This window comes from Pichia membranifaciens (genome assembly GCF_001661235.1).
Source record: "Pichia membranifaciens NRRL Y-2026 unplaced genomic scaffold PICMEscaffold_1, whole genome shotgun sequence".
NCBI classification, from domain to species: Eukaryota; Fungi; Ascomycota; class Pichiomycetes; order Pichiales; family Pichiaceae; genus Pichia; species Pichia membranifaciens.
The window spans coordinates 2,303,608-2,323,873 of record NW_017566982.1 but is presented as its reverse complement, the minus strand read 5'-3'; the positions used below and the strand labels follow the sequence as shown (position 1 = coordinate 2,323,873).

Sequence of the window (20,266 nt, the reverse complement as noted above, 5' to 3'; positions counted from 1 at the left end):
TTGCTTTCCTTCCGTTTCAACTTCTATTTTCCAACATCCCCGACTTCCATTTTCGACCAATTTTCCATCACGCTGACGTAAGCGCCACAATTTTATTGTCGTGACATACCGAGATGATTTCGTCGCAGAGAAAGAGGCAAAAATTTTCATGGCAAGATAGATAAATAGTAAGAATTAGATTCTTTTGCTAGAGCTACAGAGGGAGCTACGGAAGGCATACTACGTCTGTCGAAGCATCAGTACCACTAAGATGTCAAGAGAAGGTTTTGTTCCACCAACTGCAGCCAACTTGGGTAATGCTGCCAGTGGTATCCAGTCCATTAAAAATTACGGTGTGAAATACGTGTGTGCGCAATGTGCTGTCAACTTCACACTTTCGCCAAAGGAGCCAGTCAGATGTAAGGAATGTGGTCACAGAGTTCTTTACAAGGCTAGAACCAAAAGAATGGTTCAGTTTGAAGCTCGTTAAGGTTTTGGAGAAGCGCTTAATACTGCTGATCACAATGATGATAGCAATGTTTTTTTATTTTCATCTCTAAATATTTTTCAATTTTCCCGGAGTGCAGACACATCCACACCCACACCTGTTTTGAAAGGAACCAGAACAATTTCAAAAGTATCTATATAGAGGTATTTATTTTGTATATTAGTAAAGCAAGCATTGAAAAGAACGAACGTTGCTAAGCTTGACCATGCAAGCCCCGAGCCGTCTTCTTCGGCGTACGCAAAACGGTGAAACACCCAAGAACTTCCCATTGCCTACAGCATCTTGGAGAGTCTCAAGTGCAAACTATATCAAATCGAAGTTGGATTCAGTGAGGCCACAATTGATTAATGCGGTATATGAAGAGCATTCGGACATCAAGCTTGTAGTACTAGACCTAATAAATAAGCAACAAATATACACGAGCAGAAACCTTGCTTGGTATAAGATAATCCCGGTTCTTAAATACAAGGATGAGCAAAAACAGTTACCGCCACCCCCAACAGCAATCGATGAGATTGCTAGTTACACAATGCAACTAGCATCCATTCCCAACTTCGAGCTTACGAAGAACAACGTGATGATCAAGGCGGATTTGTTTTCTTCGTTAAGAAATGAAACAGACAGCATTGATAAGAACCTAATCAAGTCACTTCTCATTTACGAGATAATGAACCTGCGAACAGTCTATGACACGAGAGCCAATGACCAAATCAGCGACTACTTCAGATTACTAGATTATGATACTGATACACACTATCTCATTAGTTTGCTGTATTTCATGAACCCACACGGATTAGACTTAAATGGCCGATTGAACCAGATCATAAAGATCTTATCCAACTTCAAGGCAAAAATGCCATATAAAGTGAATACCGAGGATTGGGAGTTTTTAATTCGATTAACAAACTCAAACTTGAATACATTCGACACAGCACACCAGACTAAGTTTTCATTTCTATTTTCCAAACTCACCTCTCTTGCCACTGATGTCCATTCTTCCTATTGGTGTCATGATTTGGTTGGAATGCTTCGCTTTCTTAGAAATGCCGAGTCTGGATACGAAGATTTGGCACCTAATAGCCAGCAAAGTGGAGTAGTCAGGTTCAATATAAACTATTTCAGATTTATTATACTTGAGCGAGCAATTAGGGAGTGGAACAAGGACTCATTGACAGGCAAGACGTGGGACCAGTACAACTTTGAAAATCAATGGAAAACGGTGTGGGATATGTACTACGACAATAATCATAATGACTTGAGTCCTCCTGGGGGACCTTCGATCAAGAACCATGTGAGAAAAATAGTGGGATTATAGGCATTTGGAGTTGTAATAACTGGCTTGACGTTTTTGACTGGAACAAAAGATTAATATAAATAATAAATAAAAAAATTATAAACTATTAGGAACGAAGAAAACAGTCGTTGTTTTTCCGTTGTCTCTCTCATACTTTATAATAAATAAGTGATGAATAAAATGAATGAATAGAAGTCGAAAAGGATGCATAAGGATACACGTGTGTGATAATTACAGGTATACTTTAGTATCCTCATGGTAGGCCTTTGATTTCATTTAATGGAACCAAGTTGAATCCCCACTTCTCTTCACCTTCTCTAACCTCGTAGTACTTCTTCAAGTCAACACCATGGTAAGGGTGAGCGACAAAGTTGAACCATGGAAGAATGGCAATCAATAATTGTGAGTTTTTCGAGTATCTGGCGGATAAGTCTTGCATGTAAGGAGTAAGCGTCGATTCATCGCTACCGTATGGGTTCTTACCCTTGGCAAGCAAAGACTTGACTTCGTATCTGTCCTTTTCCACTTCTCTAGCGTTTTCGGAAACACCCCAGAATCTCTTGGTAGACTGATTATAAGCCAAAAAGAAACCTGTAGCAAAACCAACCAGCCCTCCTGCACGCAGGAACATTGGCTTAGGCATCTTGAAGTGACGTCCTGAGGCTGGTTCATACTTCTCAAGCAGGATGAGTGATAGTGGACCTGCAGCAGTGGCACCCAACCATGTTAGGTAGTCGGACACACGGAAGTAGCTGACAACCTTGGAGAAAACAGGGTCTTGGTCGATAACCTCGTACTTGGCCATAGTGTATGTGTATGTGTGGTTTCTGTGCGATGTATTGAGCTGTAGCAGACTCATTCCTTTTCTCAGATCCTCTGTCGTTTACCTCTATCTTCCTGTATTACGGTACTGTCTATTTCTTCGTTTTGGCAAAGCTCTCTCGCTCCCCACCTGGATCGCTTTCTCACAAAGCTCGCACGGTGCACGGGTGCATGAGAGAAGCAGAGTTTGTTGTTTCTGTGCTTTCCAGAGCTCAGCTGAACATGAATTGGGGATTGGCGGTGCCACACGCCGCAATAGAGGTGACGGAAAACACGGAAGAAGAGATGTGAAGGTACATCTTCAGGCAAACGTTCAGACATGGCACCCAAGAGAAAGGTCACTCTCACCCTAGGCTCGTCGAAGAAGAAGCAGAAGCCTGCCACGGCCTCACCCTCTGCAGAAGCAGCAGAGATCACAACCCCTGTGCAAGATTCAACTGAAAACCCGGTTGCTCAGTACGGCTCTCTCACCGAGTTCTACACTGCGGTGATCAATGGAGCAACAAATTTGAAAGATCCAGAGACCGGTGAAATTGTTTCCGGCCCGTTCCTGAAGTTGCCACCGAAGAAACTGTACGCTGACTACTACCAGGTGATCAAGAACCCGATCTCGATCAATGAGATCCGTCAAGCAACAATTGTAAAACGTAAAGGAAAAGAGTCTGCAGATGGGAATGCTGTTACGTTGGAAGATTTCAAACAGATGTGGCTCCAGTTGACAGAGAACGCCTCCACGTACAATGATCCTGACAGTTTGATCGTGAACGATGCCAAGTCTGTTTCAAATTATGCAGTTTCTCAGATAGACCAGTACAGCACCTTTCTCAAGTCCTTAGAGGAGAAAAAGTCTTTGAAGAAGATCAAGAAGGAGAAGGTTGAGTTGGAGGCGGCAGCGGCAGCAGCAGCCGCAGAAGCGGCAGAAAAGGTAATTAGAGAGTCGGAGCCTCAACCTAAAAGAAAGAAGAGCAGCAGTAGGTCAAAAGATAACGACAAGAGAAGAGCCAAGGCAAGTGCAAAAGAAGAAGCGAAAAGTGACAGCATTGTCGAGGAAGAAAACACAACGAAACAAGCAGAAGACACAGTAGTCACCAATGGTGCCGAGAACGAAGAGGTTGTGCCTAAAGATGAACCAGTTGATCCTCCAAAACAAAACGACGCAAGTATTGTAATCAATACTGATGATTTTGATGACTCGAATGAAGATTACACTGCTGATATTCTAAAGGTTTTCAGGCACTTGTTAACGTTTAAGGTGTCGCATCACAAAAACTCTATCCCCCTTTCAAAGGTTTTGTTAGAGCTTCCTGATAGAGATGATCCTGCAACGGAAGATTACTACGATATTATTACGAAGCCAATGTGCTTCAATATGATTGGTGAACGATTGGAACAGGGGAAGTATGCGAATGGTTCTTTGGGCTACAAAAAATTTATAAGTGATGTCAACCTAATTTTCGACAATGCCCTGGACGTTTTTGGGGACGGGCCTTACTACAAGGCTGCTACTGGGCTAAGTAAGGCATTTGTCAAGCGTCTTGAAAAGTTTGAATCTCAAGTTGCTGAAAGAAAGCGTCAAGCCATACTGAATGCTAACAGTGGGAACGACGAAAAGGATAAGTTTAAGAAAAAGGGTAAAGATGAGGATGTAAAGGAGTTTTCGGAATACGGTTCTGCTCAGGAAGAATTGATGAATCCTGATGAAGGCAATGTGGAAGAAGAGGCTGCAAAGCAACCTGTACCCGAAGCCCCAACTATTATTCGTAAACACGACGTTGAAAAGGCCGAGAAGATAGAAGAAATTGACGACATAACTGCCTTTATCAAAAAGTTTACAATTTGCTCGACTACAAACTTGAACAACTTTGCCAACAACTGGAAAAGTTTAGTCAGTTCAAATACCCCTGCCACATTTAACAACAAGCAAAATGCAAGCAACAATCCGGGTGCACAGGGTCCAGCAATTTTTGAAAACATAATTGTTGAACCAGCTGGAAACACCACTGTTGGCGGATCCACTTATGTGATGCAACTACCGGGATCAGCTGTTGTTGGTCACGAGATATCTTGTATCGTACATCTACAAAATATAATTGTTGACGAAAAGTATGTCTCTGAATTGCGTGTGAACGGTGAAAGTATCAACGGAGTTCCAATGTCAATTTCTTATAATGAAGAAGCAGGTGATGATGGAATGTTTTGTGCTGGTAAGTATAGTGTTCGGTTGGGCTACGGACTCAATCATTTTGAGTTTACACTAAAGGTTCCTTATCCACTGAAGGGAAAGGAATCATCGTCTTCATCACTTGAGCCATCAGAAAACAAACAAGAAGAGGCTGACAACGAGACCAGTTCGGAGAGAAACGAAGACTCAGAAGAAAAGGCTCACGAAAAGAGAGAGCGACACGAACGTGGCAAGAGCCAGGAGTTCGTGGAAAACGTTAAAGTTTGGTTGAATATTACACGCTAAAGTTTGTATGATTTTGTGTTGTGTATAGAAAGTGTATATTAATTAGAAGTACAATAAAGCCCGAAAAAAAAAGACGAAAGGAGAAAATGTGGAAAGAAAAATAAAGGACTATACCAAGTCAACACTGTATTTCCTATTTTTGTCAACCGGGTTCTCTTTGACTTCCATGTATTTACGCACTGTACTTTCCCCTAATTGTGAAATCCAATTATTGTATTGCTGATCCATTTCATCCTGTATTTGTGACTGTGAGATGGGAATGACCTTGAACACGTCGTTTTCTTCTTGCTGTATCTGAGAATTAGTGTCTTCACCCTCGCCGTTATTGTTTGGATCAGTGTGCTGAGAACCGTAGTTTGACATAGATTTAAAAGTAGATATGTCTATCAAGTGATCGTTAGTGCTGTTTAAAATAGCATTCAACTGTTTATTTCTCAACTCTGTCAATAATTCGTCTTCCACTGCTTTAGCCTTATCGTCGGAAAGCAACGATGCATTTTCATCTTCCTGAACAGTTTGCTTTGGCCTCAAACATGACAAGCAAATACCCATCTCCTTTTGGCTGATGTTAGTTTTTGATACACCTGCAGCAAGGGTATGTAGTTGATGAAACTTAAACTCTATAACAAATTTCCCTGCTGAAGAAGACTTACTAGCAGGCCGTGAAGGCCAGTTAGCACATTCATGTTCAGAAAAACGCTCTCGCACACTTCGGGGAAAAAAGACGAGGAGGGCCAAACACATCTCTACGTATTTTCGGTCCAGTCGAGTGGCAAAAAAGGTTAGGCTTTGTTATCTACTGCACGTAAAGCTGAAACTAGATTCCATTTTCAGACAGTACCATCTATTGAACGGGGCAGAAATAGTGGAAAGAATAACATATATTCATTATCGCAATGGCAGGACTCAATTTTGATAACTACCAGAGAAACCAGTTCTTGATCACGAAAGCAGGATACAAGGCACCAAAGGCCACCTCCACAGGTACGACTATTGTGGGTTGTAAATTTAAAGGTGGTGTAATTATTGCAGCTGATACCCGTGCAACAGCAGGTCCAATAGTTGCAGATAAAAACTGTGAGAAACTACATCGTTTATCACCAAAGATCTGGTGTGCCGGTGCCGGTACAGCAGCCGACACTGAGATGGTGACTCAATTGATTGCATCAAACCTTGAGTTACATTCTCTGAACACAGGGAGGGAATCTAGGGTTGTTTCTGCGATGCAGATGTTGAAGCAGCATTTGTTCAAATATCAGGGATACATCGGAGCCTACTTGATTGTTGCTGGAGTTGACCCATCTGGTGTTGGACTTTTCAGTATCCACGCACACGGTAGTACGGATGTTGGATTTTATATGTCTTTGGGAAGTGGGTCATTGGCAGCCATGGCTGTTTTGGAGAAGGACTGGAGAGAGGATATGAGCAAGGAGGAGGCAATGAAATTAGCATCGGAGGCAATCCAGGCTGGTATTTGGAACGATTTGGGTTCTGGGTCGAACGTCGATTTGTGTGTGATGGAAATCGGCAAGGATGCACAACTGTACAGAAACTACCAAACGCCAAACGCCAGAGAGAAAAAGCAAAACAACTACAAGTTCCCAAGAGGAACGACGGCCATCCTTAAGGAGAGTGTCTGGAGTATGTTGGAGGTGGAGGAGATGGAGGTAGATGTTAGATGATGTTATTTGACATAAAATATGTAGTTTTAATGAACTAAGGCAATTAAGAAAAGGTAGTTAGAATCTACAAAGATATACACGACGCTTGGCAAAAGATTATTCTAGGGCGTATTTGGCGAAGTTTGGAAGGACAAAAGAAGCTTCGTGGATTTCCTTTGAGTAGTATCTGTAAAGCTTCTTTTCTGTTTCAGGGTCTGCCGATCTCAAAGGAGCCTTTAAGTTGACCTCCTTGTTTTTCGAGCAGACCATGAAACCGATCTGGCCGGAAGGATATGTTGGGATGGTGCAATATGCATAGTCCACGTTAGGAAAAACAGCCTTGCATGCGGTTTTCAAGTTTTTGATGATTTCAAGATGGATCCAGATGCTTTCGGCTTGGGTAGTGATAACACCCTTTTCAGTTAAAGCGTCAGACAAAAGTTCGAAGTAAGGCTTCTCAAACAAGGAAGCAGCAGGGCCCTCTGGGTCGGAGGAATCGGTGATGATGACATCGAAGGTGTTCTTCCAGTCGGCCAAAAACTTGAAGCCGTCGCCAATGTGGACCTTCACCTTAGGGTGGGAAAAGCTCGAAGACATGTTTGGCAAGTACTTCTTGGCGTTGCGGATGACTCCCTCGTCAATGTCGCACAAGACAGCCTCTTCGACGCCGTCGTGCTTGAGAATTTCTCTCAAGACACCACCGTCCCCGCCTCCGATGACCAAGACCTTCTTAGGGTCTGGATGCGAGTTGAGAGCCAAGTGAGCAATCATTTCCTGGTAGGCAAACTCGTCTCTCTCAGTAGCCTGGATGGCGCCGTCCAAGACTAGCACATTGCCGTAGTCCGTGGACTCAAACACGAGGAGGTCCTGGTACTTGGTCTGCTCAGCGTTGAGCACCTTCTTGACACGCAACGACATGGCCTGGCCAGGCCACATGGTGTCTGAGATCTCGGCGAACCAGCCGTCCTTGATCATAGGGTGGGAAAGTTCCTTGCTGTCGGACATGGCTTGTGTTAAGTGTGGTGGTGGGGTATGGGGGTCTGTGTCTACAGTGCTGCCGTGCAGGAGCCAGGAAGGAAAGCCACGGAGCAACGAAAGAAGAGAGGAAGAAAGAGTGGAAAAAAAAGTCGAAAAAAAACCACATGGGGACGCAGCCAAGCCGTTTCGTTTGCCTGCAGACCTCACGTCCAACTTCGACAACGTGCCCGACTCCCGAACCTGAAAGAGTCAGACGTTGTGCGACGGGTCGCTCAATGCCATTGCGCCGGCCCGTCTGGTAGGCCGCCTGGCCTTCCCAAAGCGGAAACTCAGCTGCCGCCAAGACGTGTTGTACTGCTGGTCCAGCGGACGGGCACCACATCCAGAAAAGGAGGCCAGGCCGCAGAGGCTGTCTTCACACCGTCTGGTAGGAGGTGGTGAAGTTCTGCAAAACTAGATAGATCCGATTCATGTTCCCTCCAGGAGAGACGCCGGTCCTCTGTGCTGTGCCTGCTGCTGCTGCCGGCGGCGGTAACCCAAAACGGATTTGTGTTATGGACGAGCCGCGGTGCTGCGAAAAAGGGCAACGGGGACCAGGTGGCTCTGACAGAAGGAGAAGATGAAGATAGGTAGAGACGGAGCTGAGCTTTGTTGTACTCTGCTCTGCTTTATTCTATAACGCTATATGGGCTATGTATGTGGAAGCTCATGCGAAGCCGGCATTGTGGAGGGCCTGCTGGGCGCCCTCCACAATGGCGACGTGCTCGAGAGCGTGGATCTTGGCCTCCCAGGTCTCGACGGACTCGCCCTGCACGACGGGGAACTCCTTCACGAGAAGCGGTTCCCCCATATCGACGGCTTCGATCACATAGTGGACCATGCAGCCGCCTTTAGCGACCTCGCCCTTCTGGCCAGCCTCCCAGGACCGCTCGATGGCGTGTGTGCCGTCGAAAGCGCCGGGGAGTGCCGGGTGGAGGTTGATGATCGGGACACCGACGGTCTTCAACGGGCTGAGGAAGGCAAGCGAGAGAATCAACATCCAGCCGGCACAGACCACGAGGTCCGGCTTCTCGGCAATAACCAGCTGAGCCAAGTCTGCGTCGAAGCGGTCCCGGGCAGCTTTGCGCTGCTCCGTGGACTCGCGTGGAATGCCTTCGTAGTAGGACTTGAGGGTGTGCACGGTGGTGGGGATGCCGGCGTTGGCTGCTCTCGTGATTCCGTAGGCCTTCGCCGAGGAGGAGAAGACCCGTGTGATGATGCCGTTCAACTTTCGGGGACTGCTCCCTGTGGACGCATCGATCAGGGCCTGCAAGTTTGTTCCGCCCCCTGATATAAGCACTACTATCTTCGGCATCCTCGTTTCGGACATGGTGTTGCTGTGTGTGTGTGTGGATCTTCTGGTGGCGTCGACAGAGCGTGAGCTGGTGTGCCGATGAAAGGAAACCAGCCGGTAGAGTTGCCAATTTACCAGGGGAAGAAGTCAAAAGCCTCACAAAAGGAAAAAAATCATTTTTGTCGCTAAGATCGAGAAACGAGGCTCTCCTTCTCTCCTCTTGGCACATAAACGGTCTCTCTATCTTTTGGTTCAGTGTATAACAGACTTCATCCAATTCCGCGAGTCATTGTACGACTCGGACGAGATCTGGAAAAGGTCCTTTTCAAAGGAGTCCAGCGTCTGGAGAAACTCAACGTTCTCGCGAGAGTGCATCTCTGACGCGTTAAATGACAAGTCGTTGATCCGTCCCGCACGGGCAACGAGCATGTCAAAGACGGTGTCAACCAACTCGGGCTGGTCAATGAAGTCACACCATTTTTCCACAATCCGGTAGAAATGCGACACCACCGACAGGTCTGCGTTCAGCGGTGACGCCTTGAAGAAGTTCGTGGCCAACTTGCTCAAATACTCTGGCCTTTCCACGGAAAAGAGCGATCGGTCCTCAGAGAGGAAGATGTGCGACAGCGACGTGACCAGCCAAAATGGCAACTCGAGCTTGTCTGTCTTGCTGATCTTGGCGCTCTCCTTAGAGTTGATGAGGCATCCGACATTGTGCACGTCGACCTCAAAGGAGCCTGTAAATTTTTGCGAATCGGCGAGAATGTCATCCAAATCAAAGTACATCCCTCGATTCTCCAGCTGTAGTTAATATGTGTGGGTAGGTGTCTCTTCTTCCTCCTGGAAGCAATCGTGTCCAACACTATCGTCAATACGTAAAGAAGAACCGTATTGTTGACAGGAAGGAAAAAAAGCGGATTCTGAAAGAGTCGCTTAACGCGTCAGATCCGGCGTGGCCCTTTTTTCTCCGGGCATAACTTACGGATAAACTAACTACTCACTTGACGCACTTGTTTATTCAGTTATCTGAAATATATAATACTGCATAGGCACAGCTCAGTATTTACCTACTGTAGCAATTCGTCTCTGTAATGCGGTTGCCAGTTGATGAACTTTTGGGCCCGTCTGTCGTTCCTGTCCTTGCTCTTGGCCTCCCTGGTCCACACCCGTTTCTGTTGCGCAATCGCCTTCGAATCAATCGTCTTTACAAAGTTCCTCGTTTCTGCAGCCATCACTGTACCCTCTGCCTCTGTCCACTCCTTCTCAGGTTTCAAGTTCTGTTTGTAGTACTTGACAAGTGACCGATGTCCAAGAACCACTCCGTTAGGCAAATGCAACCCGTATTCGGACGCATAAAGCTTTTCGCCGTCAATGTCCTCGTCGTTCTCCAAATCTTCTTCCGCAACGTCTTCCCACTCCTCTTCATTTCCATCTGCACCGGTGTCATCCACCTCGTATGTTTTGGAGAAGTCGTAGAAATCACTGATCTCCAACTTCTCGTCCTCTGCCTCATACGGTATCTTAATATGGTTTTTGCTCAACATGTGCTGGATGATACTCTGAAAGTTTCTTCCCTGAAAGCTACACGATAAACACACGTTACCGTAGCCAATCTTCTCGTATAGGTAGGAGAGGAGTCCTTCCTTGTTAACTAGGTATGCCTTTTCTGGAACGTAAAGACCATGCTTCTTGAACAAATGCTCGTAGGTACCATCAACGTTTTCAAATTCCTCGTTTTTGCAAAAAATACACTTCGTCACTGGAACATCCACCTTCTTCGCAAGTTTTTCCTTGATCAACGTCTCCTCATCCACAACATTTTCGTTTTCCTGACGAACAGCTTCTTCAACCTCTTCCTTGAGACGCTCCTCTTCCTGTGTGGCTACTTTCTTCTCAACTACTATTTTTCCATCTTCTCCAATCCTGACTCTACCTCCATTACTGACTAGCCTATTCTTAGCGAGCTCCAAAAGCTTCCTTTTCTTCTCGAGTAACTCTTCACGTTGCTTTCTGCGCTGTTGCTTCGTACTAAGTTCGAGGTTTTGCATGCCTTTGCCCAACTTCTCCATTTTGCCATCAGCCTCCATCTCCTCCTTTTTCTGTTCACTGACGGTGGTGACCTTGGTGTTGAACAGCTCCTCAGACAAAGGAGGCAATTGTGCCACTCTTCTCTTCAAGTTATATCTGTGCCATTCTCCTTTCATATGCGATCTTTGGTCCTCAGAAAGTGAAAATTGGATTTGGCATGAGTTGCATGTGTAAGCTGATGATACGGTTTCCATTTTTCTTGCTTTCTTTCCGTGCACTCGATGGTTTCTTTGACTTTTGATGGGAGGGATGAAGCAATTACTGCTGATTAATTCTTCTGCTTTTCCTTATATCAGATAAATTGAAAAACTTCAGAAATTTTTCTTGTATGAAAAAAATAATTTTTCTTCGCACAGCCCCAAAACTTATGCTGACGTAATATTGCGGAAAGTGCTTGGGTCGTCTGACTGACATGGAAACACTCTTCAAAAGGTAGTTTAAATGTTTAAAATATATAAAAGTCTTTCCTCTGTAGTAAGTCTAATTTATGAAAGTGTTGCCGCTGAGTTGTGTTTGACTCTCCATTGTGAAGTGAACCACATTTGACCAAAAATTATATCACTTATTAATTAGAATATTCAGGTATGATCAGCTCCTTCAACCTACCTGAACCTTACAGTCACCTCTTGAATGTAAAGTACTTGAAGTCACTTCATATGTTGAAAAGATTTTGTCAGGCTAACAACTTACATGTAGTGAAGTTGTGAGAAGAGTACTGACATAACTTGGACTTATACTCTTTGTATGCAGCGCAGGTTACAGAGCTTGAGGTTTCAGTAATATTTTTGCTTAAAGCCTCGAAGGAGAGTTTAACACACCAACTATACCAGTGTTTAGAAAAGAATTATTTGTTCAGGAAAGAAAGCTCCTGTTAGCTTTTTTTGAATACATGCAAGCACTGACCTCCACACCTATCAAGGGATAGGTTCTTCGAGAAAGTAGCCACTCTGCAAGGCACGTTCACAAGTCCATCTCTCTGATGGGTTCATAATAAGCATACCTTCCATAGCCTCAAGCGCCATTTCACTTGCCGCCACAAACCGTCTTCTCAATTCCGCCCGCGTCGGTGCAGGGTAAACGGTTAAGTTGTTATACAGCGGGAGATGACTCACACCAGGCCAATTCTCTTCTGTCGGGGTACCCAACGCCTGGATGGTGACTGCCAACTGGTTTGCATCGTCGCTACCAGGCAGATACGGCGTCCGCAACATCATTTCTGCGAAAATCGTACCGATGGCCCAGACGTCGACGGCAGCAGTGTATAATCTGGCACCAAATAGAAGCTCTGGCGCGCGGTACCATCTGGTGACAACGTTAGAAGTAAGTTTCTCTGTCGGTTGATCCAAACTTCGGGCTAAACCAAAATCAGCAATCTTTAAATTTCCCGAAGGATCCATCAACAAATTGTTCGGCTTCAAATCCCTGTGCAAAATCCCGTTCCTGTGACAGTGGTAGACTCCTCGGAGTATCATTAACAACCAACGCTTAATATCAACACCACCAATGAAGGTGTTCTTGTCACGTAACACTTTTTCCAAGTCGCTTGGCAAAACCTCTAAAACCAAATTTAGGTTCTGTCTGCTGTCACTGAAAACATCTACCAACTCAATGATATTCGCATGTCGTAACTCCTGTAAATATTTCACCTCTCGGATGGCAGACATGTCTAGCCCATCTTTGAACCCTTCCGTCTTGATCTCCTTGATTGCCACCTCTCGGCTTGTACTCAACTGCGTTCCCAAATAAACCACGGCATAGGTACCTTCACCCAATTTTTTCGTCTTTGAGTAATTCTGTATCCCACTCATAGTCTGAACGGTATCGCAATCCAAGTCGTTGGACGTGCCTCGTGTACAGGGCCCCTTTATCTTTTAGTTCTCTATCTGCTTCGAAGAAAGAAAGAGACCCCAAAATACAGAAAGCCACCAATGCGGGCGCTGCAAAGAAAATCGGTCCGCAGCACGCAAAATCATGAGAACAAAGGCAGCAACGGGTTTGTCAACAGGACACAGATGCTGTATCACTTCCGAGGCTTTGCTTCTCATTCGACCTGGGCAGAAAAGTCTGACCTATATCTCACGAGGCAACATACGCAGCACTATTTGACGGGTGTTGGAGAACAGGGTATACGCAAGACAACAGATGCCTTTTGTACATCCAAGATCGCAAGTCATCGACGGGTACGGCCCATCAGAGGACATAGGCGATGGCGGAGATTCTCCTTTGGTGCCGTTTCTTCTCATTTCAATATCGTTCCTTCTCATGCTTGTTATGCTCCTCACTGTTGCTTTGATACAAAGATGTTGTGGAAGCAGAGGAGGGGAGTTGTCGGATGATACTGAAGAGTCGGATTTGCAATACGATGATGCTACGGAGATTGAAAATGACGCCTCTGCACTGAGAACCATGTCTCCAGATGAGCAGGAGATATATTTTCAAGCAAAAGAATATATCAAGTTGAATGGTTTTGCACGGATGGACCTTGCTCCATGGCAAAAAGACATGATAAAAGAAAAAGGCGTTCACGCATGGAGCCTAGATACCTTATCGGATAATCAGCATTCCGTCACTGTGGAAAACAAAACAGAAATCACCTTCAACAATAGAAACATTCCAATATCGGTTCAGTCAAACTTACCTATCCCTTTCACAAAAGATGTACATTACATAGAGTTCAAAATATTCGATATACCGGAGCGGTTTAGAGGCAACACATTAATTTCTTTGAGCTTGAGCACATTTCCTTATCCGTCATTCGTACTACCAGGTCGTTATTTGCATAGTTTGGCATATGATTCAAATGGTGATAGAAGACATAATAATCCCTTTTTACTTGAAGATTTGAAAGCAGGCCATGATATATTCCCAACTTTGGAGGAGGGAGACGTTGTTGGAATTGGAATCAAAAAATATTCTAGAGCTGTTTTCTTCACTAGAAATGGGAAAAAATTATCAGAATCAAAAATCGGAGGACATGTAAAGCTACCCAGAAGTGTCCAACTTTATCCAACGGTAGGAAGTATAAATCCATGTCGTATTGATGTTAATTTCGGTCAAATGGGTTTTGTTTTTATCGAAGCCAATGTTAAAAAGTGGGCTTTAGCTCCGCTAAGAGGAAGTGAGGTCCCACCACCTCTGTATACAAAGTTCAACCATGATGTACTTTTGGATTGCAGTGATGTTGAAGATTCAGAGTTGCCAGAGTTTGAGGATGTTGTTCACAGTGGCATGGTTCGTCCGGCTGAATTCACGGATGACGAAAGAGGAGATGATGAAGTGACTTTGGACACAATTGAGCAACCTCCAAACTATGACCACCTGATTCAGGATGAGATAAGAGAGGCTATGGGTGAAAATATAGACGACCCAGATCCATAGAGGCCAGGGTATTGGATGGTTTATTTGGTTTTTTTTATCACGGCTTCTTAGCCATGACATTTTTGTACATATATCATATATGGTGGTATTGTTTCGTTTTCTTTGGTTGCAGAATTTTTTTTCACTTTGTTAATTTTGGTTTTCTTTTACTCTTCTCTTTTGCATAATCTCATAACTTCTTCGTTTTTTTTTAATTTTTGGCTTTCAAACAACCAAGGTTTTACCACGGCTGCATTTTTCTATAGTTCTTTATGTTGTATTAAGGATTTTTTATTTTTTCTACGTACTATATAAAGGTTTCGTACGTGGAAACAGACATATACTGTCTTCTTTATTATCATTTGCGTTTGTTATGCTAGATTTCATTTGATGGTGCCCGGTCAAGAAATTCTTTGGCTATCCTATGTTCTATGCGACCGACCATTCTGCTATAACTTTCCATCTCATAAACTTAACATCAAGAACACCCAGCCTCCAATATCCTGCTTTGTTCAAATTTATTTCGCCTGTAAACTGGTTATTGGTTACATTCAATTCAATTATCTGCTTGTTAGGGGGAAACAAGCCAAGTTTCAACGATCCATCGTAAAACTGTTGCACTTCTCTTATCCAGTCGCTTTTTCCATGGACTTTAATATCGAAAAGTTGTTCACCACACTTTAGGTTGTTAATTTTAGGTTCTTTGACATAAACGTCAACTCCATTCAGGCCAGGAACCCGTTTCATCCATTCAAGTGGTTTCCACTTTCCTTGATGAAAACATGGAATACTCAAAAGTAGATTCCACTTTTTAGAGTATTCATTTTTACCTACCACATAAACAAAACCTGCTGGGCAGCCTTTGGACATTATGCCCTGAAAATGAGCTATCCTTACATCGTTTTTTTGATAAACTTGAACGAAAGAATCAACACATTCAAAAGCACTATCGTAGGGCTTAAATTTTCCGTGGACCAAATAGTCGGGTGGAATTTCAAGCGCAAAATCGTATAGTTCGTAATCTCTCAGATGCATCATACTCGTATTATACTTATACCATGAAACACCCGATGCTATTGCACTAGGGTATAGAGGTGGAAGAGAAAGTTGAGCAACAACATCGATTGGAGGCACAATATGTTGCTGGTCGATATAACGTGGACTGTGAGTGTGGATCAAATGAAACGGCCTAGCTAAAAAGTAAAATCTCCACGTCATATTATTATCCCAAATTTCAGGATAGTTAACGGAAAAGTCATTGGTTGGGTTTCCCAAAATAACATCAATGAAACGATAGGCGCCATCAATTTTGATACTAATCCAAGAATGATTAATAATGAGTCTTTTCTTTGAATTGGTTACGACATCGTTGAGTGCAAACGGATGTTTCAGATAACCAAGAACAATCTCTACTTCTAATCCAGCTGTATCTGCCATGATGTAAAAAAGCCAAGCCAACTGATGTGGGGTACATAAACAGGTATGCATGATTTCGGATATTTTCTCAGATCCGAACATTCTCTTTGTACTAACTTTCTCATCTTTCCTTTTTATTAGTTTGAAACTTTGCGTTAAGTACGTATATATTGCCCGAGACACTTCTAATTCAGTTTTGAACTTGCGCAATATCGTATCTATAGTGAATTTTTGAGGTGTGTCAAACGGATTATGTTCTTGTTGGGACATGAAGTGGTCCACTTTTTCCAAGCCTTCAGAGTCGAGGCTGTAGCTACAACTCCGTGATGAGGTGTCAGTTTCCTCGAAATTGACATGAGATATAGTCTCTTGAGGTTTGAGAATAAGTTCCGGCTCTTCGTCTAATATTCTTTTAGCCCTTTTTGCCCTTTCATGTCCTGAGACTGTCCTTGTTCGTTCCATGTCAGATATTGGCTCTGCAAATCTTTTTGAAGGGAAGCTTTGATATCCGTAAGGTAAGCCTTCATCTAGCTCCATTTGACTCATTTTCTCTACTGACATTAGATATATGCGATCATCAAAACTTGGACCAGTATCATTTCTGGATCCTAGCAAATCTCTTAGTAATTTTGGTTGCTTTCTTTTTTCGTTTTTTTCAATGATTTCGTCCAAGGCCTTTCGAGTAGCAATTGAAGTATGAGTAGAGTGAGCCATACTTTGCAACTTAGACTCATATTCTTCCCTTTCTTTGTGACGCATGTAGGATCCGGCAGATGTGGCACTGAAGTCGGAATGGCCAAATGCAGAGGATGATCCTGTCTCTGTACTCAACGTTGAAGCATCTAATAGCTGTTGGACGTAAGATGAAGTAAATTTCTTTGCTTGTTTCTGTTCGGAATTTTTCGGGGAAGAAGGTGACGCCACCACCGAAAGGTTTTTTTCTTGAAACGAACTATTCAATATATCTGTGTTTAAGGTTGAGCTTGATGACTTGTCTTTCTTCTTCAGAGTGAACAAAGAATTAAAACTGTTGTTCTTAGAACTATTTGCAGATACAGGGGTGCTTGGTGCCGAAGGGGAGGTCTGGTTTTCATTCGGCACATTGCATGCAACATACTTTGCAGGAAAAAATCCTCTCAATTTAGTTCTTTGTGATTCACCGAAATATAGGCTGTCATTAACTACTTTCAAGATTTCGATCACATCACCCTCCATGAAACCTAGTTCATTCGTTTTCTTGTTTCCTCCCCAGCTATATGTTGCTCTAGTTTTTATGGGTAGCTGCAACATCGCTATTGAAACAGTGTGTTCAGTTTCAACAGTGTGGGGATGTGTTAACTCAATGTCTTCCACCCCTTCAACCTGTGTGAAGATAAACAGCTTGTAGCACGAAGTCAGAAGAAACTTTCTTTGACTTCCGCTAACAGATGACAGCGTGGACAGGTGCACCGAAGCCGCTTAAAATTTACATCACCTACTAGACGATATAAGGTTCAGTGCTTAAAGCATATCTTTTCCGATACAATCACTTACATGCACGCATTTTGACCCAAAGAGGATAAAATGCAGGTGTAAGTGCTGGCTTTTTGACGATTACCGTAAAGGGGTAACTGTAAACACTTTCGATAGTTTGAGAAAAGACTTGTGTCACGTGACTCTAAAATTTCATGGATGTGAAGAAAAAGTCCATGATAGCAGCTCCCTTACCAACATCCGTACATTCAGGCAAACACCCCCGCAGCATTAAGGTGCTTGTTGTAACTGCAAATTTGAATTCAGTAACTGTTAACCATCCATTTCTCATGTTCCTTTCTGGTTCCGCAAAATGAGTACCCCTTACTACTATGAAATTTTCAAAAATATGGTAGACCGTTCTCAAATTTGATCTTGAGACGCTCCAAACAGATTAAGTTGATTTAATCTGGCAAATCGCTTATGAGCGAAACTCTATTAATGTCACTATTGCGGACTCTACATATCATAAATGTTTATAAAAACAGCATTAAAAGTAAATGAATGAAGTAATCATACTAGTAAAGGTATTTGATGTCGGGGTTCAAATCTCCTCTCATGATTTGTTCTCTTGAGTCAAGGCTATCCCACTCATTTTTATATTCTTGGCGCTGCTTCCTCTTGTTTCTGTAAGCTAGGAAAGAGCAGTAAACCAGAAGCATGATAAGAGCGAAAACCGTAAAGGCCAAGCCGATACTCAAGCCCTTTGTGTAATGTGGAGCCTCGTGGTTTGGGAATAAGAAAGAAGAAACAATACCTCCAATATTGCCGAATCCGATAATAAAGGCAGTACCGACACTCTTTCTCGTGTGTCCTGAAAAGTTCAAGGAAACCCAGCAGATCAAAATTGGCATGGCGGTATATAACCCGGCAGCAAGCATGAAGCATCCACCGTATTTTACAAGCGGTTGATCGGTAGCACCAATCAACATACCAAACCCGGTGATGGATATCAAGGTAGCTAAAATTGCAAACGGGAGCCTGGAGTAGAAGTAGTCTGACACGAATGCTATGATAATACTGAAACCCATGGATGCAAGCCATGGGTAGATGGAATGTCTTTGAGCTTCCATTGCTGTGTAGCCGAGCTCTCCAATAACTGTAGGCGCAAAGAATGCATATGAGTAGGCAGGGACAATGAAACAGAAGTAACATACTGCGCAAATGTAAATTATAGGGTCTTTGAAAACCTTACCAACATCTTTCCATGTTTGTTTGATTTCGTAACCTGAGTTACCGGAATAAATCTCCAACTTCTTTTTCAAAAAGCTCTTCTCGTGTGTCTTCAAGAATCTGCACTCTTCAGGAAAATCTGGAACAACAAAGTATAAGACAAGTGCCAAACCAGCTGTGAATGCTCCTTCAATTATGTAAATCCATTGCCATGATTCCAACCCGTACTTTCCATTCAAGTCATGGATTCTGTATGCCAAGGCACCTGCACAACCACCTGCTAGACAAGTGCAACTGAAAAAGAAAGAGAACCTTCTTTGGGATTCCGCGGACGAGTAAAAGTTTGCCATGATGTAGAAGATTGACGGGAAAGAACCAGCTTCGAAGATACCCAAAAACAATCTACAGACAATCAAACCGCCGTAGTTTCTTGAATAGGCCATGCAAATTGTCACAACACCAAACAAGAGAATCATGCAACTCAACCACAAGTGTGGTTTGACAATCTTCAAGACGTAGTTGGAAAGGATCTCAAAAATAATGTAAGGAACAAAAAAGACAGTAAGAGCGGCCGAAAACTGGTTACTCGACAAGTCCAACGAACGCTCCATTCCGTAAACCTTGGCATTTGAGATGTTGACTCTATCCAAGAACGCAAGGAAGTATAACAAGCAGAAAGGAGGAACAACACACAAGTCGATTTTCCACATCAACTTCTTGTGGTTTATGTTATACTCCTCTGCAAGTTGGGACACCTTTTCATTCTTCTCCTTCAGAGAGAGCAGTAAATCGTTGTCACTGCTGTATTTCTGCTGCTCCGAATCCTCAGATCTGGAGTCGGTGATTATACGCTCCTTTGTCGACTCATGATCGATACTAGGTTTTCCACTCATGATAATGCGTCCTCGCCGATAAACAGTATTGAAGACTCCACGAAAGTGCTAGTGCAATAGGGCTAGGAACAGGGAAATGAGAACTACGAATAGAAAAGGCTCAAATTTAAGTCGTAAAGGGCAGCACCTAACAGCACTGAACAGCACCGAACGATGACTGATTTCCACTTGGCCGGCCTCGGTGCACACACAAATTTAATTACTGCGGGGATTCAGCGGCGCAATTTTTTTCCCTTCAGCCACCGGAACCGGAGGATTGTATGCGCAACGCCGTTACCGGAGACGATCGACCCGCAGTCATCGTTTTCAGGGTTTCTTGTTGATGGAGGGCAAAACCAAACATCAACAACACTCCTTCGACAAAGCAACTGGAAAGGCTAAAGATATGTCGGCGACAGGAAACTTTGAGTCACCCGCGTCAAGAATCTAGTCCAGCTTAATGCAGGCTAAGAAAATGGCGATCCATCTGCACAGTGGATCCTGTGCTATAGACTTGGCTAAATCCGTATAAGAGCAGCACATTTGCAGGAGAACAACATAACTCGAACGATAACCAGGAGCAAAAACATGTGTGGGAAAGACCGAGCTAGGGGACAGCTCAGAAGCCACCCTTCAAGTTGGGGACAGTCTTCTATTTAAACCTCATCACCAACAGAGAGGCCAATTTCGGATAGAGAAGGGCATCGGCAAGAAAAGGCAAGCCTCGGTGCGAGGACCTGGGATAGCCTCGATTAGCCTCGATTAGCCGCGTTTCTGTGGCGCAGCAGGGCCGCGTATTGCCGTGG

At 43.7% G+C, this 20,266-nt stretch overlaps 14 protein-coding genes across 14 annotated transcripts; 5 read left to right on the top strand and 9 right to left on the bottom strand.

Moving 5' to 3' along the window:
* Positions 1-129: 129 nt before the first annotated feature.
* PICMEDRAFT_14867 (hypothetical protein) lies at positions 130-630 on the top strand. Its single transcript, XM_019160574.1, has one exon. The coding sequence runs from the start codon at positions 251-253 to the stop codon at positions 467-469; it is 219 nt and encodes a 72-aa protein (XP_019020521.1). The 5' UTR covers positions 130-250; the 3' UTR covers positions 470-630.
* On the top strand, positions 581-1,918 carry PICMEDRAFT_101017 (hypothetical protein). Its single transcript, XM_019159627.1, has one exon. It carries the CDS (start codon positions 693-695, stop codon positions 1,800-1,802), a length of 1,110 nt encoding a protein of 369 aa, XP_019020520.1. The 5' UTR covers positions 581-692; the 3' UTR covers positions 1,803-1,918.
* Positions 1,919-2,034: 116 nt separating this feature from the next.
* On the bottom strand, positions 2,035-2,586 carry PICMEDRAFT_70952 (hypothetical protein; the record flags this gene model as incomplete). Its single annotated transcript, XM_019163782.1, has 1 exon — positions 2,035-2,586. One exon carries the CDS (start codon positions 2,584-2,586, stop codon positions 2,035-2,037), a length of 552 nt encoding a protein of 183 aa, XP_019020519.1.
* A 336-nt stretch (positions 2,587-2,922) lies between these two features.
* PICMEDRAFT_70951 (hypothetical protein) lies at positions 2,923-5,070 on the top strand (the record flags this gene model as incomplete). The annotated part of the gene is made up of 1 exon (XM_019163781.1): positions 2,923-5,070. One exon carries the CDS (start codon positions 2,923-2,925, stop codon positions 5,068-5,070), a length of 2,148 nt encoding a protein of 715 aa, XP_019020518.1.
* Positions 5,071-5,178: 108 nt separating this feature from the next.
* PICMEDRAFT_9877 (hypothetical protein) lies at positions 5,179-5,814 on the bottom strand (the record flags this gene model as incomplete). The annotated part of the gene is made up of 2 exons (XM_019165138.1): positions 5,179-5,654; positions 5,724-5,814. The coding sequence occupies 2 exons, from the start codon at positions 5,812-5,814 to the stop codon at positions 5,179-5,181; spliced, it is 567 nt and encodes a 188-aa protein (XP_019020517.1).
* Positions 5,815-5,966: 152 nt separating this feature from the next.
* Positions 5,967-6,752, top strand: PICMEDRAFT_70949 (hypothetical protein; the record flags this gene model as incomplete). The annotated part of the gene is made up of 1 exon (XM_019163780.1): positions 5,967-6,752. The coding sequence occupies one exon, from the start codon at positions 5,967-5,969 to the stop codon at positions 6,750-6,752; it is 786 nt and encodes a 261-aa protein (XP_019020516.1).
* A 96-nt stretch (positions 6,753-6,848) lies between these two features.
* On the bottom strand, positions 6,849-7,736 carry PICMEDRAFT_57446 (hypothetical protein; the record flags this gene model as incomplete). The annotated part of the gene is made up of 1 exon (XM_019163239.1): positions 6,849-7,736. One exon carries the CDS (start codon positions 7,734-7,736, stop codon positions 6,849-6,851), a length of 888 nt encoding a protein of 295 aa, XP_019020515.1.
* Positions 7,737-8,415: 679 nt separating this feature from the next.
* Positions 8,416-9,063, bottom strand: PICMEDRAFT_29699 (hypothetical protein; the record flags this gene model as incomplete). Its single annotated transcript, XM_019162605.1, has 1 exon — positions 8,416-9,063. One exon carries the CDS (start codon positions 9,061-9,063, stop codon positions 8,416-8,418), a length of 648 nt encoding a protein of 215 aa, XP_019020514.1.
* Positions 9,064-9,294: 231 nt separating this feature from the next.
* PICMEDRAFT_70946 (hypothetical protein) lies at positions 9,295-9,828 on the bottom strand (the record flags this gene model as incomplete). The annotated part of the gene is made up of 1 exon (XM_019163779.1): positions 9,295-9,828. The coding sequence occupies one exon, from the start codon at positions 9,826-9,828 to the stop codon at positions 9,295-9,297; it is 534 nt and encodes a 177-aa protein (XP_019020513.1).
* A 162-nt stretch (positions 9,829-9,990) lies between these two features.
* Positions 9,991-11,441, bottom strand: PICMEDRAFT_14863 (hypothetical protein). Its single transcript, XM_019160572.1, has one exon. The coding sequence runs from the start codon at positions 11,322-11,324 to the stop codon at positions 10,110-10,112; it is 1,215 nt and encodes a 404-aa protein (XP_019020512.1). The 5' UTR covers positions 11,325-11,441; the 3' UTR covers positions 9,991-10,109.
* A 186-nt stretch (positions 11,442-11,627) lies between these two features.
* On the bottom strand, positions 11,628-12,977 carry PICMEDRAFT_14862 (hypothetical protein). Its single transcript, XM_019160571.1, has one exon. It carries the CDS (start codon positions 12,936-12,938, stop codon positions 12,045-12,047), a length of 894 nt encoding a protein of 297 aa, XP_019020511.1. The 5' UTR covers positions 12,939-12,977; the 3' UTR covers positions 11,628-12,044.
* Positions 12,978-13,097: 120 nt separating this feature from the next.
* Positions 13,098-14,747, top strand: PICMEDRAFT_14861 (hypothetical protein). Its single transcript, XM_019160569.1, has one exon. It carries the CDS (start codon positions 13,273-13,275, stop codon positions 14,506-14,508), a length of 1,236 nt encoding a protein of 411 aa, XP_019020510.1. The 5' UTR covers positions 13,098-13,272; the 3' UTR covers positions 14,509-14,747.
* Positions 14,748-14,916: 169 nt separating this feature from the next.
* Positions 14,917-17,193, bottom strand: PICMEDRAFT_70942 (hypothetical protein; the record flags this gene model as incomplete). Its single annotated transcript, XM_019163778.1, has 1 exon — positions 14,917-17,193. The coding sequence occupies one exon, from the start codon at positions 17,191-17,193 to the stop codon at positions 14,917-14,919; it is 2,277 nt and encodes a 758-aa protein (XP_019020509.1).
* A 740-nt stretch (positions 17,194-17,933) lies between these two features.
* Positions 17,934-19,481, bottom strand: PICMEDRAFT_70941 (hypothetical protein; the record flags this gene model as incomplete). The annotated part of the gene is made up of 1 exon (XM_019163777.1): positions 17,934-19,481. One exon carries the CDS (start codon positions 19,479-19,481, stop codon positions 17,934-17,936), a length of 1,548 nt encoding a protein of 515 aa, XP_019020508.1.
* Between the last annotated feature and the right edge of the window lie 785 nt (positions 19,482-20,266).